Source organism: Nelumbo nucifera, chromosome 5, assembly GCF_055504915.1.
Source record: "Nelumbo nucifera cultivar China Antique chromosome 5, China Antique-T2T, whole genome shotgun sequence".
In the NCBI taxonomy this organism is placed as follows: Eukaryota; Viridiplantae; Streptophyta; class Magnoliopsida; order Proteales; family Nelumbonaceae; genus Nelumbo; species Nelumbo nucifera.
In genome coordinates, this window is record NC_142653.1 from 47,536,738 (window position 1) to 47,559,037 (window position 22,300).

General features: G+C 39.8%; 1 protein-coding gene and 1 pseudogene across 4 annotated transcripts in view; both read right to left on the bottom strand.

The window, feature by feature from the left end:
• Window positions 1-22,300, bottom strand: part of LOC148791542 (wall-associated receptor kinase 5-like) — a 32,280-nt gene that overhangs the window by 4,239 nt on the left and 5,741 nt on the right. For 2 of the 4 annotated variants that reach the window (XM_088888613.1, XM_088888611.1), the window contains exons 3-5: window positions 21,435-22,283; window positions 21,169-21,330; window positions 1,779-2,633 (exon numbers count right to left, since the gene is read on the bottom strand). In XM_088888613.1, coding sequence (XP_088744739.1) covers window positions 1,779-2,633; window positions 21,169-21,330; window positions 21,435-22,283 — 1,866 coding nt within the window. The remainder of the gene's footprint in view (window positions 1-1,778; window positions 2,634-21,168; window positions 21,331-21,434; window positions 22,284-22,300) is intronic. The other 2 variants (XM_088888614.1, XM_088888612.1) reach the window with 2 other exon arrangements.
• Window positions 2,647-21,162, bottom strand: LOC148791543 (protein SRC2 homolog; annotated as a pseudogene).

Consider the following 22,300-nt stretch of genomic DNA (forward strand, 5'->3'; position numbering starts at 1 on the left):
CGGTCCGATTTTGAAAACCATGCCTACGGTACCTGCCTCACATTTTAGACAATTTAGCAACTCATTATGCCATGCCATGCCTGAAGCTCTTCTTGTCGATGCTGCCACCACCAAGCCCACTAGTTACTCCCTTGCATCCAAGTTCCCAGAGTGTCGTTAGGCCATGCAATGTGAATACAATGTATTCGTCCAGAATTCCATGTGATCACTTGTTTCACCACTTCCACAGGTTAATATTGTTGGGTGGAAGTGGATTTTTAAATTAAAGAAGAATTTTGATGAATCTTTCGCTCATTACAAGGCCCATTTAGTGACCAAAGAGTTCACTCAAGCTTATGGGCTTAACTATACTACGACTTTCAGCTTAGTAGTTAAACCCATCACAATAAGAATGGTACTCTCTCTTGTTGTCTGTAATCATTGGCCCATCAAACAATTGGACATTCACAATGTGTTTCTCCATGAGTTTCTTTGTGAGGAGATCTATATCGCGTAACTGCCCAATTTTGTGGACCCCTCCAAGCCCAACTTTGTTTGCAAATTACATGAAGGGTTGTATGGGCTCAAATAGGCCTAATGGGCCTAGTTCTATTGGCTATATTCTTGTCTCTTGCAACTGGGATTCCGTGGCTGCACATGTGATCCATCTCTCTTCCTTTAGACTTCAGCTAGTGCCATCATTTACGTCTTGATCAACGTCAATGACATTATCATCACTGGGAGTTGTGCCTCTGCCTTCCGGTCCGTCATCTCCTCTCTCTCTCTCTATATATATATAAGAGCTTAGCTTTGCCATCAAGGACTTGGTGGATCTCCATTTCTTCCTTGGTGTTCAAGTGTCAAGCATGCCCACCTCCTTGTGAGTGCATAGTTGTTCTGTTAAAGAAAGCCGATCTTGCTGATGCTAGGTCCATGCGAACTCCCATGGTGGACTAGTTCAACTTGAGGGGGGCATGTAAGTGATAATGAAATGTCCGAGACGTGCCAAACAAACTGGGCTCTATATGGGCTTTATCTCTGTTTTATCCTAACCACCTTCTCAACTTAATTATCTTCAATGTATTCTACTCTAAGTCTAATTGTATTACCTTATAGGTCTCAGTAGACTGAGAACCCATTCTTTAATCCCATACATATTGTTATTCATTATTCTGTCTGGTGTTTTTTTTTTTTAATTCAGATTAGCACCATGCCAGTGCCACATCAATCAGGACATTCAGACTTTGCCTCGCAAAACAAGAAACATCAAATTGTTGATGATGTTTCTTGACAACCCCTGATTTATGTTTCTAATAAAAACATTCCTTTTTATTTAATGAAAACAGTCTCCACCAAGCAAAATATTAATGACGTTTTAAATAAAAGTAGCTATTGGTACCACAAACCTCTGAGTGCCTTGCATAGAATAACTTGGCACAAGAGGTCAGCCAGAAACATGATACTAACCATTTGGGGAGAGCATGTCTAAGTCCAGTCAAAATATTATTTTTGGGTTATGTATTGTGAGATAAATTTGTATTATTTTTTGATAGCTTTTAAAGAAATTATTTTTATATTAATAAACTCTTAGTATTTTAAATGAACCTAGCTAAGTGGCTTTTAAAATTAAATTTTAATCCATTTACTGAAATTTATTCAAACCTAAGTGGGCCTCTTCTTTTTGTTTGGAATGGGTTTGGAGCAAAGGAAAGAATTTATGTGTGGCATATAGTATAATAATAAATTAATTGCTTCAGTCTAAAAGAAGAAACTATAAAAATAAAATTTAAGATAGTTACCTTGGCACCCATCAGAGAGGTAAGGATTGCCGAGAAAGCCTTTCTTACAATTGCAAAGGTATCCAGGGCCATTAATGGAGTTGGTGCAATCAGTGTTGTTCCCGCATGCATAATCAGACGGTACACTCTGGGCTTCCTCACAGGTCTTGTTTCGAATTGCCCAATCAAGTATTATTGGAGTTCTAAACCCAACATTTCCAAGGTAATCCACTTGATTACTCAAATTCCATATATTGGATGCATTTGAAAGAAACCAGTCTTGGTCGGACAGAAAGGCAATGCTGCATTTGCTGATATTCTGAGTATAGGCTGTACTATATTCGTTACTAAAACTGCGAAGCGATAGCAGAAATGAACTGAGATCCTTTGGTATCACGGTCTGGCAGCATCCAATGCCATCACAAGATACATTCGTCAACTCCGTGCCATAAGGACAGAATGAAATGCACCCAATGTGGAAGTTGTTCTTTTGAATGTAATCAGACATGACACCTTGTGTGTTACAACCAATGGCCGTAAACTTGTTCAGGGAGCTGGAGAATCTGTACGCATTTGGCAGTAGGGTCCGTATAGTGTATTCTGCTGGGTCTACATTCTTCTCCTTGTAACATTTTACCGCTGCAAACATGGAGAACGTCAGTTGGCCTTTTAGCGATATGTTAAGAACCAACATGTCATTGAACTGACTTCTGTACATTATCAATTGCGGAGGGTAAGTGGCTGTATTGCAGAACAACTTGAATTCATCTCTGTAACAGGTAGGATTGTCTCCAACGAGGCCAAACGGGTATGGGATGTTAACACTACCGCATTTGCTTTGGCAGCCCGGCTTGGTCTCTGGCGATTTAGAGAGGGCTGTGTTGACATTAAAAATTCAAAATTCCCATCAATTGTATTGTTGTAAGATGAGGTGAAACAACACAGTACTGTAATATTAAAGCTTTCTTTCTTGTGGAATTTCCTTCTTCCCTTTTGTTACGAGAATCTATTCATATTCTTCCCCATTTGATAAGATGATTATCGTGATATATAGTGGGATTCCCATTCCCGCAGGGAAGAGAAACAGTGAAATTTTCATATATACAGTGAATCACATTCAACCCTGTTATTTTAAAATGATCTGAAACCCCCAGTGAGCTTTGATAACTACCACCTGGGCTTTGATCACTATGATGCTGCAAACTACATGATGCCAAAAGAATTTATTAACCAATCGACTGGCATCACGAAAGTGATAACCAATCAAGTGTTTTTTCATCAAAATTCACGGAAAGCTTTGATTGATCAAAAATTTTTGTTATGATATTGAGTTGACTGGCTACAAGTTTTTCCGATATCATGGTTGAACCCTTGCTTGAAATATATAAAATAAAGTATGACCAAGATTAAATGATCCCATGGATAATAATATATTACAAGCTTATATAAGTGAGTATAATTTCTAATAGTCGATAGAAAAACTTGGATTACGTGATGCAAATGATGCCTATGGCGACAGCATTTTCCTGCATGACGTATGCTTTGAAAATTGTAAATATTATGTCCTATTTAAGAAAAATCTCACTCACACAACTCTGTAACACCAATCCAATTCAATCATAAGGTAGCAATCATACCCAATAGCAGTTGATGAATATGGTTTGAGTCATCCACTGGATCAATTAAGGGTGTTGCCAGGGGAGACATGGGCCAGATGGCCCCTTTAGGACTTAAAATTCCCATAATCCTATTTATATTTGACTTATATTTTGGCCTCTACCATCCATGTTTATTAAATATTGGCCCCTCTAATCCATGTTTATTAGATTTTGATCCCTTACCAAAAATCATGACTCCACCTTTGTAAAATCAGTTAAGTTTGGTAGTAACAAGTATCAATTGGGTCTCCATAATACCACATCCTGATTTCATCTAAGAGCCAAGTGCCACTGATTTTACCGCTAAAGTGGTCGGATTAGGTGCCTGTTTGAGAGGGCTGAAGCTTCTTTGAACTGCTTTCACTGACCTGCTTTGGAGATGCCACTAAAAGAAGCAACAACAGTTGAAAGCCCTGTTTCTGCCTAAAAGACTGCTATTTTGGGCTTTATGGGCTTTTAATAACCAGACAGCTTACGAGCTGTTTGACTCCCACCTCATAAATCTAAAAACCACTCTTGAAAGCCCTCCCAGAGAGTTCACTTTTGCAAATGACACACGGTTTTGGTGCATGGTTGAAACCAAGAATCACTGCCTTTGGGAGTCCGGATCTCCTACACTCGAAATATGAGGGCGGGGTTCATTTCTAATAACAAATGAACACGTCATTGTGTTCAGTGTCAGTTCCTTGTTTGGAGTTCAGTGTCAGTAACACTTCTTTTTGTTCACATTTGTTCCAAATGTCGAAACCCTTTCTTCGAGCTTCAGCCATTAACGATCAGAAGAAGACCTCCTTCAAGCTTCAGCGAAGGGCAAAAAATCTATATAAAAACACTCATTTACGAGTTTTATTCTAGATCAAGAGCGGGATTTGGAGGTTTCATTCAAAACAAATCTGAGTTTTGTTCTAGTTTCAGTTCAAACCGAGTCTTCTTCTTCCACCTATGGTCAAGAGCAAGATTCAAATAACCAAGTCACAGGTTTTTCTTCATCCCGAACTTGAATATTTCAATATCAACTTGAAGGAGGGTTCCATTGTTTGGAGTCCAGAATCGGCTACCACTCCTTTTTTATTCACTTTTACTCTTGTTTTCTCCATTGTCTCCATTGTCTCGTAAATACTCTCCCCACGTGTCAGTAAAGTCTGCCCCTGACTGTCATCCCACACCCACCTGGTAGTGGTACCCACTGTAACCACGTTTGTGAGATTTTGTGGCCTGAACAGTAGCCACGTTTGTGAGATTTTCAGACTGTTCTGTATTTGCTCTAAGTTTGTGAGCATATTGTGGTGTTTGAGTTGCTGTAATTATTACCTCAAGTTATTAGTGGAGATTTTGGTTGGGTCTCTTTGGCCCCGTGGTTTTTACCTTTCACATTGGAAGGGTTTTCCATGTTAAATATCGTGTGTCTCTCTATGCTTGGCTTATGACTGTTTCTGGTTGATATCTTACTTGGGATTGTGCTAGTTGAATATCTACAAGTTTGGTTATTTGGGAGAGAAATAGTTTGAGGATAAACTTGGTTTCTACCCAACAGAATGGTATCAGAGCCAGATTGATTGATTTGGTGTAGCTATGGATATTAGCACAAGTAGAATGATAAATTTGAATGGCACACTTTATCATTTGGGAAGAACAAGATGAAGGATCTTTTGTTTGTTAAAAGTTTGCATTTGCCTGTATTTTCTTCTTAAAAGCCTAAATCCAAAAGTGATGAAGAATGGGCATTTGAGCATGAACAAGTATGTGGATTTATTCGTCATTTTGTTGATGAAAATGTGTATAATCATATTCAACATGAGACACATGCAAGATTATTGTGGAGTAAACTTGAGAATTTATATGCCTCTAAGACTGACAATAATAAGTTATTTTTGCTTAAGAAAATGATGCAGCTCAAATATAAGGAAGGAAACTCCATGGCTGATTATTTGAATGAATTTCAAGGAGTGATTGATCAATTGTCAAGTATGGGCATAAAATTGGATAATGAGATTTTAGGTCTCTTGTTGCTTGCCACTTTACCGAATTCTTGGGAAATTTTTCATGTTTCACTTGCTAATTCTACCTCTGATGGTAATGTGACTTTGGAATATGTTAAAAGTAGTGTTTTGAATGAGGAGATGAGAAGAATGTCTCAAGCTTCATCTACACAGTCTGAGGTTCTTGTCACAAAAAAATAGGGGGAGAAGCAAACATAAAAATGAAAGGGGTAAAATTAAAAGTAGAAGCAAGTCAAGATCAAGACACTAAAATCTTGAGTGTCATTATTGTGGAAAGATGGGACATATAAAAAAATATTGTTACAAGTGGAAAAGAGAAAATAAGAGTGCTAATAATAAGTAAGGGAAAAAGGAACATGAAAATAATGATCACGTTGCTATTGCCACTGATGATGATCTTGTTCTTGTTTATGATGATAACTTGACAAATGTTGCTTGTCATGAGACAAGTTGGGTGATTGATAGTGGTGCCTCATTTCATGTGACTTCAATAAAAGATTTTTTCACATCTTATATTTCAGGAGAATTTAGGGTTTTGAAGATGGGGAATGGTGCAGTTGTATCGGTAATAGGCATTGGAACCATTTGCTTAGAGACCAGCAACAAAACAAAGTTAGTATTGGATGATGTTAAGCATGCTCCTAGTGTTCACTTACATTTGATTTCTATAGGAAAGCTTGATGATGATGGTTACTATAACTTCTTTGGCAATGGAGAATGGAAACTCAATAAAGGAAATCTGGTTGTGGCCCAAGGTAACAAAGTTTCTAACTTATATTTGATGAATGTTTCTATCTTTGCAAATTCTGTGAATGCAGTTAATGGTGACAGATTATTAGAATTATGGCACAAGAGGCTTAGTTACATAAGTGAAAAAGGGCTTTGATTGTTTGGCCAAGAAAAATGTTTTGTCGGGTTTGAAAGGTGCGACGCTGAAAAGATGTATTCACTGCTTGGCGGGGAAACAAAAAAGGGTTTCTTTCAAGAGTCATCCTCCATCCAGGAAAAGAAGGTTTCTTGAATTAGTACACTTAGATGTTTGTGGTCCATTAAAGGTAAAGACACATGGTGGTGCACTTTATTTTGTTACTTTTATTGATGACCATTCAAAAAAACTTTGGGTTTATGTTTTGAAATCCAAAGATCAGGTGCTTGATGTGTTTAAAGTTTTTTAGGCTTCAGTTGAATGAGAAACAGGAATGAAACTTAAACGCATTTGCACTGATAATGGTGATGAATATTGTGGTCCATTTGATGTGTATTGCAGACAGTAGGGCATTAGACATCAGAAAACACCTCCTAAGACTACTCCGCTGAATGGTCTTGTAGAAAGGATGAACAGAACACTAGTGGAAAGAGTCAGATGCTTATTTTCAGAGGCAAAATTATCCGGATCATTTTGGGGTGAGGCATTACTCACTGTTGCGCATGTTATTAATTTGTCCCCTACTGTTGCTTTGCAGGTGATGTTTCTGGCAGAGTTTGGTATGGGAAGAATGTTTCTTATAATCACTTGCGTGTATTTGGATGCAAGGCTTTTGTACATGTGCCGAAAGATGAGAGGTCTAGGTTAGATATCAAAGCAAGATAGTGCATCTTTATTGGGTATGGTCAACATGAGTTTGGCTACAGGTGTTATGATCCAGTTGAAAAAAAACTCGTTAGAAGCAGAGATGTGGTCTTCATGGAGGACCATACCATTGAAGACATCGATAAGGCAGAGAATGCAAGTAACTCTCAGAGTAGTAGTGATTTGACTGATGTTGACCCAGCTCCTTTGACACATGTACCAGATGTGGTTGAGAATGATGTGGAAGCTAATGATCAACATAGTATAGAGGATTTTGATGTTTCCTTAGATGATGATGCAGTTGAACAACATCAGGCTTCTACTATTCCATCTGATGTTTCACTTCGAATGTCTACTAGAGACCGAAAACCTTCCACCAAGTATCCTTCTGACCAATATGTTCTTTTGACTGATTGTGGGGAACCTGAATGTTATGATGAAGCTATTGAAAGTGACAACAAAAATGAGTGGCTCAATGCTATGAAAGATGAGATGAAGTCTTTGTATGACAACAACACCTTTGAATTGGTAGAGTTGCCTAAGGGCAAACAAGCTTTAAATAATAGATGGGTTTAAAGGTTGAGGACAGAGGAAAACAATTCACAACCATGATTCAAAGCTAGATTGGTTGTCAAGGGCTTCAGTCAAAAGAAAGGTATTGATTTTGAAGAAATTTTTTCACCTGTTGTGAAAATGTCATCTATCAGTACTGTGTTGAGTTTAGCTACAAGTCTTGATTGGGAAGTTGAGCAGAATGATGTGAAGACGACATTTCTCCATGGTGACTTGGAGGAAGAAATTTATATGGGGCAGCCTAAGGGTTTTGTAATTAAAAGAAAGGAGAATTTTGTTTGTAAGTTGAAGAAGAGCTTGTATGATCTCAAACAAACTCCTAGAAAATGGTACAGGAAGTTCGAGTCTGTCATGATTCAACAAGGCTATAGGAAGATTACTTCTGACCATTGCGTATTTCTTCAGAAATTCTCTCATAATGATTTCATTATTTTATTGTTGTATGTTGATGATATGCTCATTGTTGGTCACAGTGCTTCCAGAATTGACAAGTTAAAGCATGAATTGAGCAAGTCTTTTGCAATGAAAGACTTAGGGCCTACGAAACAGATTCTTGGCATGAGAATTTCACGTGACAGGAAAGCTAAAAAGTTGTGGCTGTCTCAGGAAAAGTACATTGAAAATTTACTTCAGCGTTTTCACATGGAAAATGCTAAAGCAGTACGTACGCCTCTTTTTGCACACTTTAAGTTATGTAATGGACAGTCTTCCTCTAGTGATTCTTTTTGCACACTTTAAGTTATGTAATGGACAGTCTTCCTCTAGTGATGAAGAAAAGAGAGGCATGCAAAGTGTTCCTTATGCATCTACAGTTGGAAGCTTAATGTATGCTATGGTTTGCACGAGGCCAGATTTGGCTCATGCAGTTGGTGTGGTTAGTAGATTTCTAGCTAATCCAGGTAGAGAGCATTGGAATGCTGTGAAATGGATTTTGAGATATCTCCGTGGTACTAGCGGTTTAAAGCTTTGTTTTGGATCTGAAAAACCTGTGCTTGTTAGTTATATAGATTTAGACATGACCAGAGATTTGGACTCAAGGAAATCTACATCAGGCTATTTGATTACTTTTGCAGGGGGAGCTGTGGCGTGGAAATCTAGATTGCAAAATTGTATTGCATTATCCACCACCGAGGCAGAGTTTATTGCTATTACCAAAGCTTGTAAAGAGCTTCTTTGGATGAAGAAATTCATGTAAGAACTTGGATTCACTCAAGAAAGGTACATACTACATTATAACAATCAGAGTGTCATTCATCTTGGTAAGAAATCCAACATTTCATAATAGATCGAAGCAAATTGATGTAAGGTATCATTCGATTCGAGATGTTTTGAACTCCAAGTTGATTGAACTTGATAAGATTCACACTGACAAAAATGCTGCTAACATGATGACAAAAGTGGTGCCTCAAGAGATGCTTGAACTGTGTGCCCGAGCAGTCAGCCTTAAATTTGGATAGTTGCTTTTTGAAGTGTCTCCCTTCTCTCATGGGCTGGAGGGGGAGAATTGTTGGGTCCAGCCCATTATGAGACATTGACCCATGTTACAACCCATATTCCTTCAGCCCATTGTTTTTGTCTTCAAAACTAGGGTTATATCTGATCTTTGAGTGTGTTGAAAATAGAGAGCAAAAAGAGAGAAATCAAAAAAACTGTGCTGTAGATTTTCAATGCACAGAGTTCATAAAACGGTCGAAACTTTCTGACCCACTGTCCGATTGATCTGAAACTTGGATAGTAGGTGGACGACTCAATGTTCCGCATTATGAACGGTTGGATCTTTGATCGATATTCGGAATCGTCGGTTATTTGAGGTCGAACAGAAGTAACTCGCAGCTGGTTGGGAAAAGAAAACAGCTTGCGGTAGTCTTCATCAAACATTCTGATCAAGGATCATCTGTGGTCCGATTTGGCTGAAATTTGGTGGGCTTCTTCGGAACTCGTGGAACTACTATCTGAACAGTGGAGATCTGATTTGGAGCACTGGAAGTTTGTGGCCTGAACAGTAGCCACGTTTGTGAGATTTTCTAACTGTTTTTTCACTGCTTTTGTTATTCTTGTGTATATGTTTGAGAATCTGTATTTGCTCTAAGTTTGTGAGTATATTGTGGTGTTTGAGTTGCTATAATTGTTACTTCAAGTTATTAGTAGATATTTTGGTTGGGTCTCCTTGGCCCCATGGTTTTTACCCTTCACATTGGAGGGGTATTCCACGTTAAATATCGTGCGTCTCTCTTTGCTTGGCTTATGATTGTTTTTGGTTGATATCTTGCTTGTGATTGTGCTAGCTGAATATCTACAAGTTTGGTTATTTGGGAGAGAAATAGTTTGTGGCTAAACTTGGTTTCTACCCAACAAAACCTCCACTAGGGTCTGATAATGAATTCCGATTGTCGGCGGTGGTACAAAATTTATGTCCGGGTATAGATAATGAATTGCCGATGCGAGGTTATTGATGTGAGGTGATGGATAGTGAGCCTCAATGATGGCACTGGAAAGCCACCGTTCTCATTCTTGCTTTCCGGATACTTCTTCCCTTTATCATTCAATTTATAAGAGTAATTCAAAACTCCATTTGGTTTTCCATAAATAGACCGAACCTAATAAGTAACGAACCAAATGGATTCATCAAGCTCATCCACGAGATGTTTGAACGGGACACAAACTTCTTCGATGCTCTTATATCCGAAGATGATACCGTTGCAGTGCAAATCAAATTTGATAAAGACGTTATCGCAATCAAGAAAGGAGATATGTTTGAGATCGAATTTCGTCTCATGATTCCATTTGGGGTTTTTGTCTCCATTTCTATTGATTGGTGTTTTCTGCTTCTACAACCGAAGTGATTGATTTTGCCATGATTCATCGTTGACGATGGAGATGACAGCATAGATGGAAAGCTTCTGGAAGAAATTGAAGGACTTCAGATGTCTGCAGGAGACCACTTTGAGTTGGAGGTTATAGGATTCCATGAGCAGTTGACCTCAATATCTAGAAATCTGACGAGGGTGGTGACGGAGAGCTGAAACCGGGTAGACGTAGAGGAAGATAATGAACAGTGTCATTGCCCTTCCTTGATATTAAAAAAAAAGTAACTTTTTTCTATTATTTTATAAAAATATTATCTTTTATTGGTTTTTAGGGCGAAAAGTTGCCCTTACTGTGAACCCCTAAAAAGTAAAATATTAATCCAATGGAAGTTTCATCGTTTAATCCCACTCCTTACGTGTGGGTGTCCACACTCTGAACAGAAGACATGTTAATTTGTTATTGGAAGTACACCCCGCCCAAAAACTTCGAGTGTAGGAGATTCGGACTCTTTGGCATGCCTGAATTCGCACCTTTGCATTTGGGCCAATTGTTGAAGCTACGTATAGTGCTACACCCATTCATTCAATGGATTAATAAATCCAATATTTGGGAATGGCTTTAGACCATCATTGCTTCGAAAAGAGTTCATGTACAACAGAACTTAGCATATGATGTGGTCATGACTCAAGTTCAGCACACGTGGATAATTTGGAGAAGTGACACGTGACTGAATTGAATATTGATACATAGTTGAAAGCAAACAAGGAGACTTTTGAGATGGCATTTGCTCATCTGGTCAAAAGAGTTAACATTGATACACACCACGATCCTTAGTAGGAGAAGGGCATGGGGGGAATGCTAACCAAACCCACCTAAATAGCCCAAAACTCTTTGCTTGGCAAACCCCTAACTCAACCATTGGTAGCTCCGTAGACCAATGGGTCCCCACTAGAAAATAGTACAAGGGCACTCCCTAGAAGGTATGTAAGAACAAAGTGTCATGGAATGACACAATAGGGTGCTTGGCTAGAGGTTTTCTAGATGTTTCTTGAGGTTTATAGCCAATTTTACATGTTTGTGGAGTGTTCTGGAGTGTTATGGGGTGTTCTGAAGTGTTCTCCATGTGTCTAGAAGGGGTTAAATGCTGGTGGATCTTTCTACAACTTTGTAAAATAATTCGGGTTTGTGTGGAACAACCTAGAGGGGTTGAGAGCAATCCAAACTTCCTCTAGAGTTTTCTTGGATCTTATGGAAAAGGCATTCCCTAGAAGAGTGTAGAAGGTAAAATATTCTACATGTGCTTCTCGATAATGCCAATTGTACATAGTTCTATAGGATTCTTGGAGGGGGTAGTGTATAAATAGGGGTGGGTCCCCTCCTTCATTTGCAAGAGGCTTCCAAACTGTAGAAAGCATCCAAGTTGTAAGAGCATTTTTTGAGTTGTAAGCTTTCTTTTAGTGCAATACAATCTCTTCTTATAATACTTAATACTTAGTGTGCTCTTGTATGTCTTGGTGTATGTCCTTAGCAATTAAGCAACTTAGCAAGAAGGGTCTTGGGCGTGCAGTTTGGCTGACTTGCTTGGAGTACCAAGTGAGTGCCACACAACTTTAGTCAATGGGAGTAGTTAGGTCATGATAAGTGGTATCAGAGCAACTTTGCTAGGAGTGCGTGGGAGCTTGTGTGTGGACATAATGTTGGACAAACTCGACAATAACAAGACACACAAGTGGGAGAAGGGCCACTCAAAGGAAACAAGGGAAGCATCAAGGGACTTCATTGCTGCATTGGAGGCTAGGATGTGAGGTTGGAGCTTGCCGCGGGAGACATGCAAGACAAGTTCACAGACATGGGTAGTCGAGTTGATGGCCTGGAGGGTAGGCTGGTGGAGCTCAAGGTAAACATGGGAGAGGTCATAGATCTTGCTTGGAATGTGGAAGACAAGAAGTGGGAAAGGCTGGAAGCCAAGATGATGGGAAGCCTGGTCAAGGTCCAAGCTAATGTGGACAAGCTGAAGGCATACGTGGTGCTCTATAAGAAGCTGTTAACATAGGATGAGGTGGGGACTCTACGGGACATGCCAAAGGTAAGGGCACCTAAGCCACCTCACTTCAATGGTGTCAGGGATGCATGGACATTGGACAACTTCCTATGGCACATGGAGCAGTACTTTGAAGCCATGTACATAAGGGATGAGCAAGTCAAGGTACGTGTTGCCACTAGGTACTTAACCGACACAACTGCCTTATGGTGGAGGTGGCATGTGCAGACATGGAGAAGGGGTAGTGTCACATTGACACTTAGGATAAGTTCAAGTGGGGCATGAAATGCCAATTCTATTCAAAGAATGTACAGTACTTGGCGTGGTGCAATTTGAGGAAGTTCAAGCATACTAGGTCGATTAGGGACTATGTACGGGAGTTCTCCACACTCATGCTTGAGATACCTGACATGGATGACAAGGAGTTGTTCAACTTCATGGATAGACTCCAATCGTGGGCAAAGATTGAGTTGCAATGCAGGGGCATGCAAGATCTAGCCACTGCCAAGGCCGAGGCAAAGAAGTTGGGGGAGAGCAACATAGGTAGCTCAATGGAGCCCAAGTTTGCAAGGAGTGGCCATGACATAGGTGGAGGAATTCACCATAACCATAGGGATGATTGGGGCATGCAAAGTGATTACCAAGGCAAGGGGGGCCCAAACCAAACCTCAGGATGGCAAGACCAACCTGCCTAAGTCAGGGGAGGTCACTTAGTACACTAGTGGCACAGATGGGGAGTAGAAAGACGATCATGGGGAGGCCAAGATGGGAGTCACTGTAGTTACTTTGTAGTGTTAAGAAGATGGACAAGCCAGCTAAGGGAGTAGCCAAGACCATGGTTAGGTCAAGGCTGATGTATGTTGAGGCATTGATCAATGGTGAGAAGACCCAGGCCATGATCGACACAGGGGTGACTCACAACTTTGTTTCAATTGGGGAGGCAAAGCGCATAGGCTTAGAGGTTAGAAAGAGCATGGACACGATCAAGGAAATTAATTCCCAAGAACATGAGATCGAGGGCATTGTTCAAGGGGTAAGCATCTAGCTAGGGAGCTGGCAGGGTGCCATAGATGTGACCGTGGTGCCAATGGATGACTACTAGAAGATATTAGGTATGGACTTCTTCAACATGCACAACAGCGAAGAAGTTATCAGCCTTACAAGTAGGTGTGGGGCAAGGCCATGGGGGCCAATCTAGTCCAGGGGTGGATAAACAACTAAGGGAAGCACAATACGGAAAGCAGGTCCTTTGCAAGGACAAAGTTGTGTATGTCGAAACAAGCGAAGGCAGAGGCTGAGGCAAGGACATTGATAGGGTTAGGTAAATGATCAAGATTGGGGCAAGTAGGCAGCTATAGCAGCAATGCAGGCCACATATCCAAAGGGCAGGGAACCTGAAAAGATTATTGCTAAAACCATGGCCACTTTTACTTTGGTAACTCCATGGGTGGAGTATGCAATTAAGTGGAAGGGGTTTCCTACATCATAAGCATCAGATGTATGAGTAGACGAGTTGATTGCAACCGACGACGAGGACTTGATCAAACAATGGGATGCACTAGCGAACTGAGTGCAATGAGGGCATTACACAATCAGGTGGGGGAGAAAGTCACGGAGTGACACAATATGGTGCTTGGCTAGAGGTTTTGTAGATGGTTCTTGAGGTTTCTAACCGATTCTGCATGTTTCTGGAGTATTCCAAAGCGTTCTAAGGTGTCCTGGAGTATTCTCCATGTACCTAGAAGGGGCTAGGTGCTGGGGGAACTCTCTAGAACCTTGTAGAACAATTCGGGTATGTGTGGAACAACCTAGAGGGGTTGAGAGCAATCAAGACTTCCTCTAGAGTATTCTTAGATCTTATGGAGAAGGCATCCCTCTAAAAGAGTGTAGAAAGTAGAATGGTCTAGATGTGCTTCTACATGATTCCAATTGTACATAGTTCTAGAGGATTCCTGGAAGGGGTAGTGTATAAATAAGGGATCTCTCCTTCATTTGCAATAGGCTTCCAAGTTGTAAGAGCATTCATTGAGTTGTAAGCTTTCTTCTAGTGCAATACAATTTCTTCTTACAATACTTGATGTGCTCTTGTGTGCTTTGGTGTGTGTCCTTAGCACTTAAGCGGCCTAGCAAGAAGGGTCTTGGGCGTGCAATTTTGTTGGCTTGCTTGGAGGGCCAAGTGAGTGCCACACGACTTCAGCCAATGGGAGCAGTTAGGTCATGAAAAAAGATTATCTTAATGCGATGTATATGTTCAATGGGCTGTGGAATCGATGATAATGATGTTCCATGCTAGTAATAAAATACATGGGATCTGCACCTTTCATAATGGGGCTTATGAATTTATTACTAACATGAAACATTATTGCTGGTTCTACAACCTGCTAAATAGACATCACATTTAGCTAATCCAAATTTAAGCATATAAGGGCACATTTCCCAAGGTAAAGATATCTACACACTCCCAACTCTTAAATTCTACATTTCTCTCATGTTCATAAGCTCTTCAGCTTGTATAATTATGACAGCTTGACTTAGCTAACCACCCTACTCTCTTATTGACATGAGCACTAGAGTGCTCCTCTTTGGGAAATTACTCCAAAGGCCTTTGATTTCTTGTATGCACAAATTGTTGGATCGATCCAATTTACCTCATCCATCTCATCAGCGACAAATTTTTCTACTTCTCATCCACCTAGATTGGAAAGCATCAAATTGGCATTTGTTTGTGTAAAACTAAACAAAAAGCCACCTTCACTCTCCTTTTTGATGACAATGCCTCCTAAGAAATGCTCCACAATCCACTCTAGCTGCTTTGGCAATGACACTCGGGCTTGTGAACTAGAAAAACTGCATTCTCACCCCATGGATATAAGAATTAGCTCATCATTAAAGAGTAGTTTACCATGTTCCAACAATGGGTCGAGGTCCTCAATATTGGCCACAATCTAGGGTGGGTTGCCTCAATTGAGCAACCAGACTATGCAAGAAAAAATGGCTCAAATGATTGACCAATCGGTTGTTAGCCAGAATCAGCATGGTTGACCTCCTTCAACTTGTCGAAGAGAGAACCCCCACCAAAGTCAACCTCGAAATGCCCAACAGTTGCATCACTCCAATTCTTAAATTCCAGCCAAGGAATGCTTGGGGCCACAAGTCCAACCCCACTGTCCTCATTCTACATCGAGCTTAATTAAGGATAAAGGGACAACCCATCCCTAAAACTAAGCCACGAAAAACACAACATTGGCTTAATAACTCCAGGACATATGCCAAAGGCTTGATGCAATTGAGAAAAGCCATCAGGTTAGAAAGAGTATAAGGGGTCATTTGGTAAGTCTTTTTGGGAAGATCTTCTAGTAGCTCTGACAATGAAAGAACATATTGAGCTTTTGCATGATGATCTGAGGAGCCCAAAACTAGTTTGGAAAATACACGTCTTTTCGTGTGTCTTTCCATGTCTTTCCACATGAGAATAAAATGTGAAAGACATGAAAAGCTTCATTTGGAGCTTCCCAGAATTAGACCAAAATGGGCTTCTCGAATCTTTTCGGCTCTTTGGCCTTTGACGGTTAGATCTTCTGTAAACCAAATGGGAATAGACTGAAAATTGGTCTACCTGACTTGTAAACAATTGGAAGACCGCGCAAAAAGATGCACCAAATGGGGAATAACTAGAGCCACCAAGCTACTTCTACAAAAGTCCATGTGATTAAGGAACCAGTATTTACAAAGGAGATCCTGGAGGATCTTTCCCCGACCAAGTTTAAAGTGCCCCATTTCAAGAAATATGATGGCACCATAGACCTTGTTAACCACCTAGAATGATTCAAGGCTCTAGTGATGCTCCATAGTGCCATCGATGCCATTATGTGCATGGCCTTCATTGTTACCCAAGTGTGGCCCAATCTAAGAGTGGGTTGAATTGGGTTCTAAAAGGATATTGCCTATTTTTCCTTATCTATCAAGAATGCAAAAACAATGTAACAGAGAGCAAATGAACTAATAATATATGCATTGATCCCAAGATAATATATATATATATATATATATATATATATATATAGATTTGTAGAGATTCATTTGTTCTTAACCTACATATCCACTCCTCAGGCACACCTTATGAGAGTTTCAACTCCACTATTTTATTGGACTTCTTAAATGCGAACAAATTATTTACAATAACTGAATGGCTTCATATGTGCAATCACAACAAATATAAAAATAAACAATAATTTTACTGAATAAAATTCCTCTAGAAGGCTGATATGAAATATATAATTAAACTATTACAAATGCAAGAGAATGCACTGGTAGTGAAACTAGAAAAGAGAGAAGATGCTTGGTGAGAAATAATCAACCACAAATAGTTCTTCTCTCAAGAATGAAACTCTTCTTAGCACAAAGTCTCTTCACACTTTTCTCTTTCTATTTGCTTTGTTTTCTTTGGACTTTCTTTCTCAAAAAACTTCCAAATCTTTCTCCTATTTTTGTTCTTCATTTGAAACACTACCTAAATAACTTTGAATCAATGCAAAAGCACTTGTAACCATTATTGAGCCATTGGAGGATGATCTTTCTCCTCCTTTAGGAAATATTCAAAAATGAATTTTTCAATAAAATTAATGGTTTATCCAAAGAGGAGATAATCGGTGTTTCAAATGGTCAAAAAAATCTCATTCTCATTGTGAGGTAGGCGACCGACTAGGCCATGATAGTTTTACTACTATGTGTGAGAAGGAATCTCTTTTCTCTAGTAGTCAACTGCTACCTTTTTATAGTCGACTACTATTTGCAAGGTCATCTTGGTTGTCACACATAGTTGACCATTGGTTAGTGCTAGTGTGACCCCAGACTTGACAACCTTGGGCAATCGACTACTACCTTCTAAGTAGTCAACTACTAGGTGACACTAATATCAATCATCACAATTAGTCAACTACTAAGGGTGCCTCAAACATAGAACAATAACCAATCTAGTGCCTCAAACATAGAACAATAACCAATCAACTCCTAAAGTTTGATAATCAAATCCTTAGGCTTCCAAACATAGATTTTTCACATTTTAGTCTAAAATAGAGTTTATTAATGAAAGCCTATGAACTTTATATAAATTAACCATCAGTCTCTATTCTTGTAGTAAACCAAAATAGTTCTGTACCTAACCCATGTAGTGCATCATGTCATATTATTACATTGAGTCCTAATAAATGTAAAAACAAACTTCATAAACTCCTAAAATTTGATTTCTTCACTTCTTGTCCATGAGAGTAGATTTGCATTTCTTGGTTGGGTTCTAGCTTATTTATGAAATCACTTGAATTATCAACATACTTAAATTCTAAATCCATTGATACTATCAATGAGGTTGTTATCATCAAAACACATAAGGTTAACAATTAGGTATGACTTAAAGGATCAAGCGATGATTGATGGTGTAAAAATAACTTTAGTACCTTATAGTGGGTAAGGATGTTAAGCCCTGCGAGCCTTAAGGCCACGTTTGTTTGGGTGGAAATTTGAACTAGGGTAAACTTTACACCATTGGTCGGTTTTACATTCATTTGGAAAGAGTTAATTTTACACCATAAATTGGTGTAAAAGTTCATTTTGAATTTTCTTTACACCTATAATCGATGTAATATATACATTGAATTTATTGATGTAAAACTAATGTCTCTTTCTTCCTCTTTGCCACTCTCTTCTCCTTCTCTCTTCTTCTTCTTCTTCCCCCCTTCTTTCTTTCTTTGTTCCATCATCACCATTGCTACCAGTTGCTGTGACAGATCTGAATCCGCCTTTGACCTTTCTCTCACTATTTGTCTCTCTTTCATTCTCTCTCTTTCTCTCTTCTCCTTAGGGGTGGATTTGAGTCGAGTTGAGCTGAATAGTACGAGGCTCGAGCTCAGCTCGAGACTATTTTACAAGGCTCGATCTCGATCTTCATTTTGAGAAAAAATGTTTTATAAAAATAATATATAAATATTTTTATTTAATATTTAAAAAATTAATAATTATAATATTTTTATTATATATATTATTTTCTATAAATTTATTATATATTTGAGTCAGCTCGCGAGCCTCATGAGTCAAGCTCTATTAGGCTCGGGCTTAGCTCGAAGCTTAGTTGAAACCGGGTCGAGCCGAACTCAAGTAGCTCGTGAAGAGCTTGGCTCATGGCCACCCTTACTTCTCCTCCTCCTTTTTCTCTCATGATTCTTCTTTCTCTCTGACAGACTGAAATTTTCTCACAATCCAGAAGCCACCTCCGTCCTTGAAACATGGGGGCCATGAGTACTCTGACTCCATGGACTACAACAACTTCCTCCCCTCTCACCTCTTCACCTTTTCCTCTCGCTCCAACTTCCCAAAGCACCTTCCATTTCTGTCATCGTCTCCACCTCGCCTCATTTGTCAATGCCAGAGCTAGAACCTCACCCAAGACAACCAGTTCATCCTCCATGACACCCTTGATGCTTCTGGGTTCGACACCCACCATGCCCGAGTGAGATTTCTTTCTTCTATCTTAATCTATGCCTTCATTTCCATTCTTTTATTCTATTAATCCATTTCCCAGAAGACAACCATTCTGTAGGAGATGAGAGACAGTTTTTGCTCTCAGATTAGTCATTTGTCAAGTGTGGAGAGGGAGACTAGCATTTGCATTAACAAGGAGTTGACTTGGGGACAACGGCCATCCACATTGCTACCAAAGATCATACCCTTATATTTCAATCTTCAAAGACATTATCAGTCGACGAGTTTGTTGATAGGCATTTCCGGTCTGAACCCAGAGCAGATCTGAACCAAAGGCGGTAGCGGCAGTGGTGATTTTTCTCTCTCTCACTCTCTCTCTCTTCTTCTTCTTCTTCCCCCCATTTTTCTCTCTGTTCTGTCACCGCTGTTGGCAATGGCAGATCTGAACCCACCTCCGACCTTTCTCTCACCATCTGTCTCTCTTTTGTTCTCTCTTTCTCTGTTCTCGTCCTCCTTTTTCTTCTTCTTCTTCTCCTGCTTACCTCCTCCTCTGTAGATCATCTTTTCCTCCTCTGCACCATCTCACCAAATTTACACTTTAACAACCAAATATGGTCTGTGTAAATTTTCAAAATCTACCAGTCCCAATTTCCATTGATAACTAAATCGATTCACATTTCCCATACGTGTAAAACTGAATTTATACCTAAAACAAATGCAGCCTAAGGGATGAAGACAGTTGTAGCCTAACTAACAATTCTCCCCTAGCATTACCTAGGGGACTTGAACCTGCAACCTATGCTCTAATACGAAGTATGACTTAAGGATCAAGTGCTTACCAATATACCAAAAGTTTGAATTAATGGAAAATGCACAAATTTAATATCTTATCGTGGGTGAGGATGTTAAGCCTCGTGAGTCCTAAGGGAGCTACCTATGAATGGTACTCTGCTCTAGTACTACTTCATTTTCTAAGCTCCTAGAGCCAATTCAAAGATATGCTCACCTTGTACATTAGCAACCAATGACACTAGAGGGTTGCTACGAGTCCCTCTAAGAATTATTATCAAGATTCAACATCGGGTTTATACAGATGTAGGACTTAGACCCATTGGTCAAGGTGGCTGCCCTCATGCATGAACGACATGTCTGAGCTTATCTTATGTTTAGACAAGTACATTAATGGAGTATGTGCAGGCCAGTAGGAGAGAAGTTGAGGAATAGTGGCATGATTCCAAAATGCAATGATGGAGATGATCGTCAGTTTGTTTGTGATAGTAAGAGATTGGACAGGTAGCATTATCATAGTTGGAGGTCCAATCTATGAAACTTCAGAAAGTACATGCTACTTAACACTCCACGAGCCGATAGCAGGTGAAGTATAGAGATTACATCTACTGGCCAGAGCAGATGAGATTGTAGAACAAAGATGTTAGGACAAATACTATTGATTCCACTGCGACCATACCCATGACACCAAGGACTACAGAGAGCTCTTCAATTAAATTGAGGACACCATATGACGAGGATAGAGACCGGAAGATACGTTGCCGACTTCTTAGACCACGACAAAGCCATCCCCCAGCAATGCTGAAGCTCCAGGTGATCAAGACCCCCCTCTTGTTAGATTCATCACCATTATCTCTACGGGGGTGACAACAGGGGCAGAGAGCTCTTTAGCTCGAAAGGCATATGCTCAACTCAATCAGGTAGATTGTGGGTCATGCCGTGACAGCATGCCGTGACAGCATGACACAGATTGAAGGCGGCCTAGACGCCATCTATGTTGTGCTATGCCAGGCCTCAGGCCTTGGTGGGTTGTGCTTGGGCAGCACGGTGCCCCTCCTAAGGAACCGAGGCATCGTAGGTTGGGCCCAATTTGGGCCTATTTTTTTCTTTTCCAATTTTCCTAAATTAAGAAAATTTAGAAAAAAATAAAAAAATAATAACAGAAAATTAACATGAATAATAGACTGCAAGTTGAAAAAAATTGTGAAAATTTTATTTCGACTCAAATTTAATGTGTACAAAATAAAATACATTCCTAAACAGAGCACTGTTTCACGGTCTGGTACCCAATCAATGTACCGGAGCCTAGCTTCTACTACAACAGATGCATGTTGCTTACTGAATATACTGTCTATGCATATATGCCTTAATATAGTGCGGTTTGAAAGAGTAGGTGTTAAACATATTGTCTTAACGATCCTCTCTATATATGTGAGAACAATTGCATAGATTAAACTGTGCAATTTGATGATGAAAAAGAGCAGAAAGAATGTATTACCTTGACATCCATCAGGGAGATAAGGATTCCCGTCGTAGCCTTGCATACAGTGGCATATATAACCTGGATTGTTGTTGGAGATAGAACAGTCGGTGTTGTTTCCGCATGCATAATCTCTGCTTCCTTTCTCACATGTCTTTTTTGTATTTGACCTGTCAAGCGCTGTGAATCAAAAAATAGAGCCTTCTAATCAAATTAATTAATTAAACAAGATTGAGAGTTTGGGTGGCTATAAATAAAAACAGAGAACAATTGAGATTGCATACCTTGGCATCCATTGGAGAGGTAAGGGTTCCCTTGGTAACCTTGGAGACAATGACATAGATATCCAGGGCCATTGGTGGAGTCGATACAATAAGCATTGCTCCCGCAGGCATAACCACTACTCACACCTCTTTGTGCTTCATCGCAAGTTTGGTTGCGAATTGCCCAGTCCAATATCATCGAAGACCTGATCCCAATGTTCAAAAGGTATTCCACGTCGTTTCTTACATCCCAAAGACCTGACACTTGTGATGCAAACAAGTCCTTATCGGACAAGATGGTGAACCCACATCTGCTGATATTCCAGTTTTGTGCGAAGCCAGAAAAGAATCCTATGGAAGGTAGAAACTCATTAAGATCCTTTGGTATCGTTGTTTGGCAGCAACCACCAGAGCCACCGCAGGATGAATTTTTAATTTTTACATCTTTCTGGCATAAGGACCGACAGCCTACATCGCCAAACAAAGCTCCATACATGTTGCAACCAACAGTGATTAATCTGTTGCCAGTGTTGGAGAGCCTGTATGTGTTTGGAAATTTATATTTAACACTAATGCCGCTCCGCAGGCCTTTTGTTGCCTCCATGTTACATATGACAGCTCCCCAAATGGAGGTCATCAGTTCACCTTCAAGTGATATATTCAGAATGGAATGGTCAATCCAGTAATCGTCACTGCCGCTATAAATCGTCAATTGGGGAGGATCAACGGCAGTGTTGCAGAACAACTTAAATTCATCATCTTTGTAACAGGTTGGATCATCTCCCACTAGGCCAAATGGGTATGGGATATCAATATTCCCACATTTATTTTGGCAACCAGACCTTGTATCTGACGACCACGTCAAAAATGCTGTCGTCATCATCGTC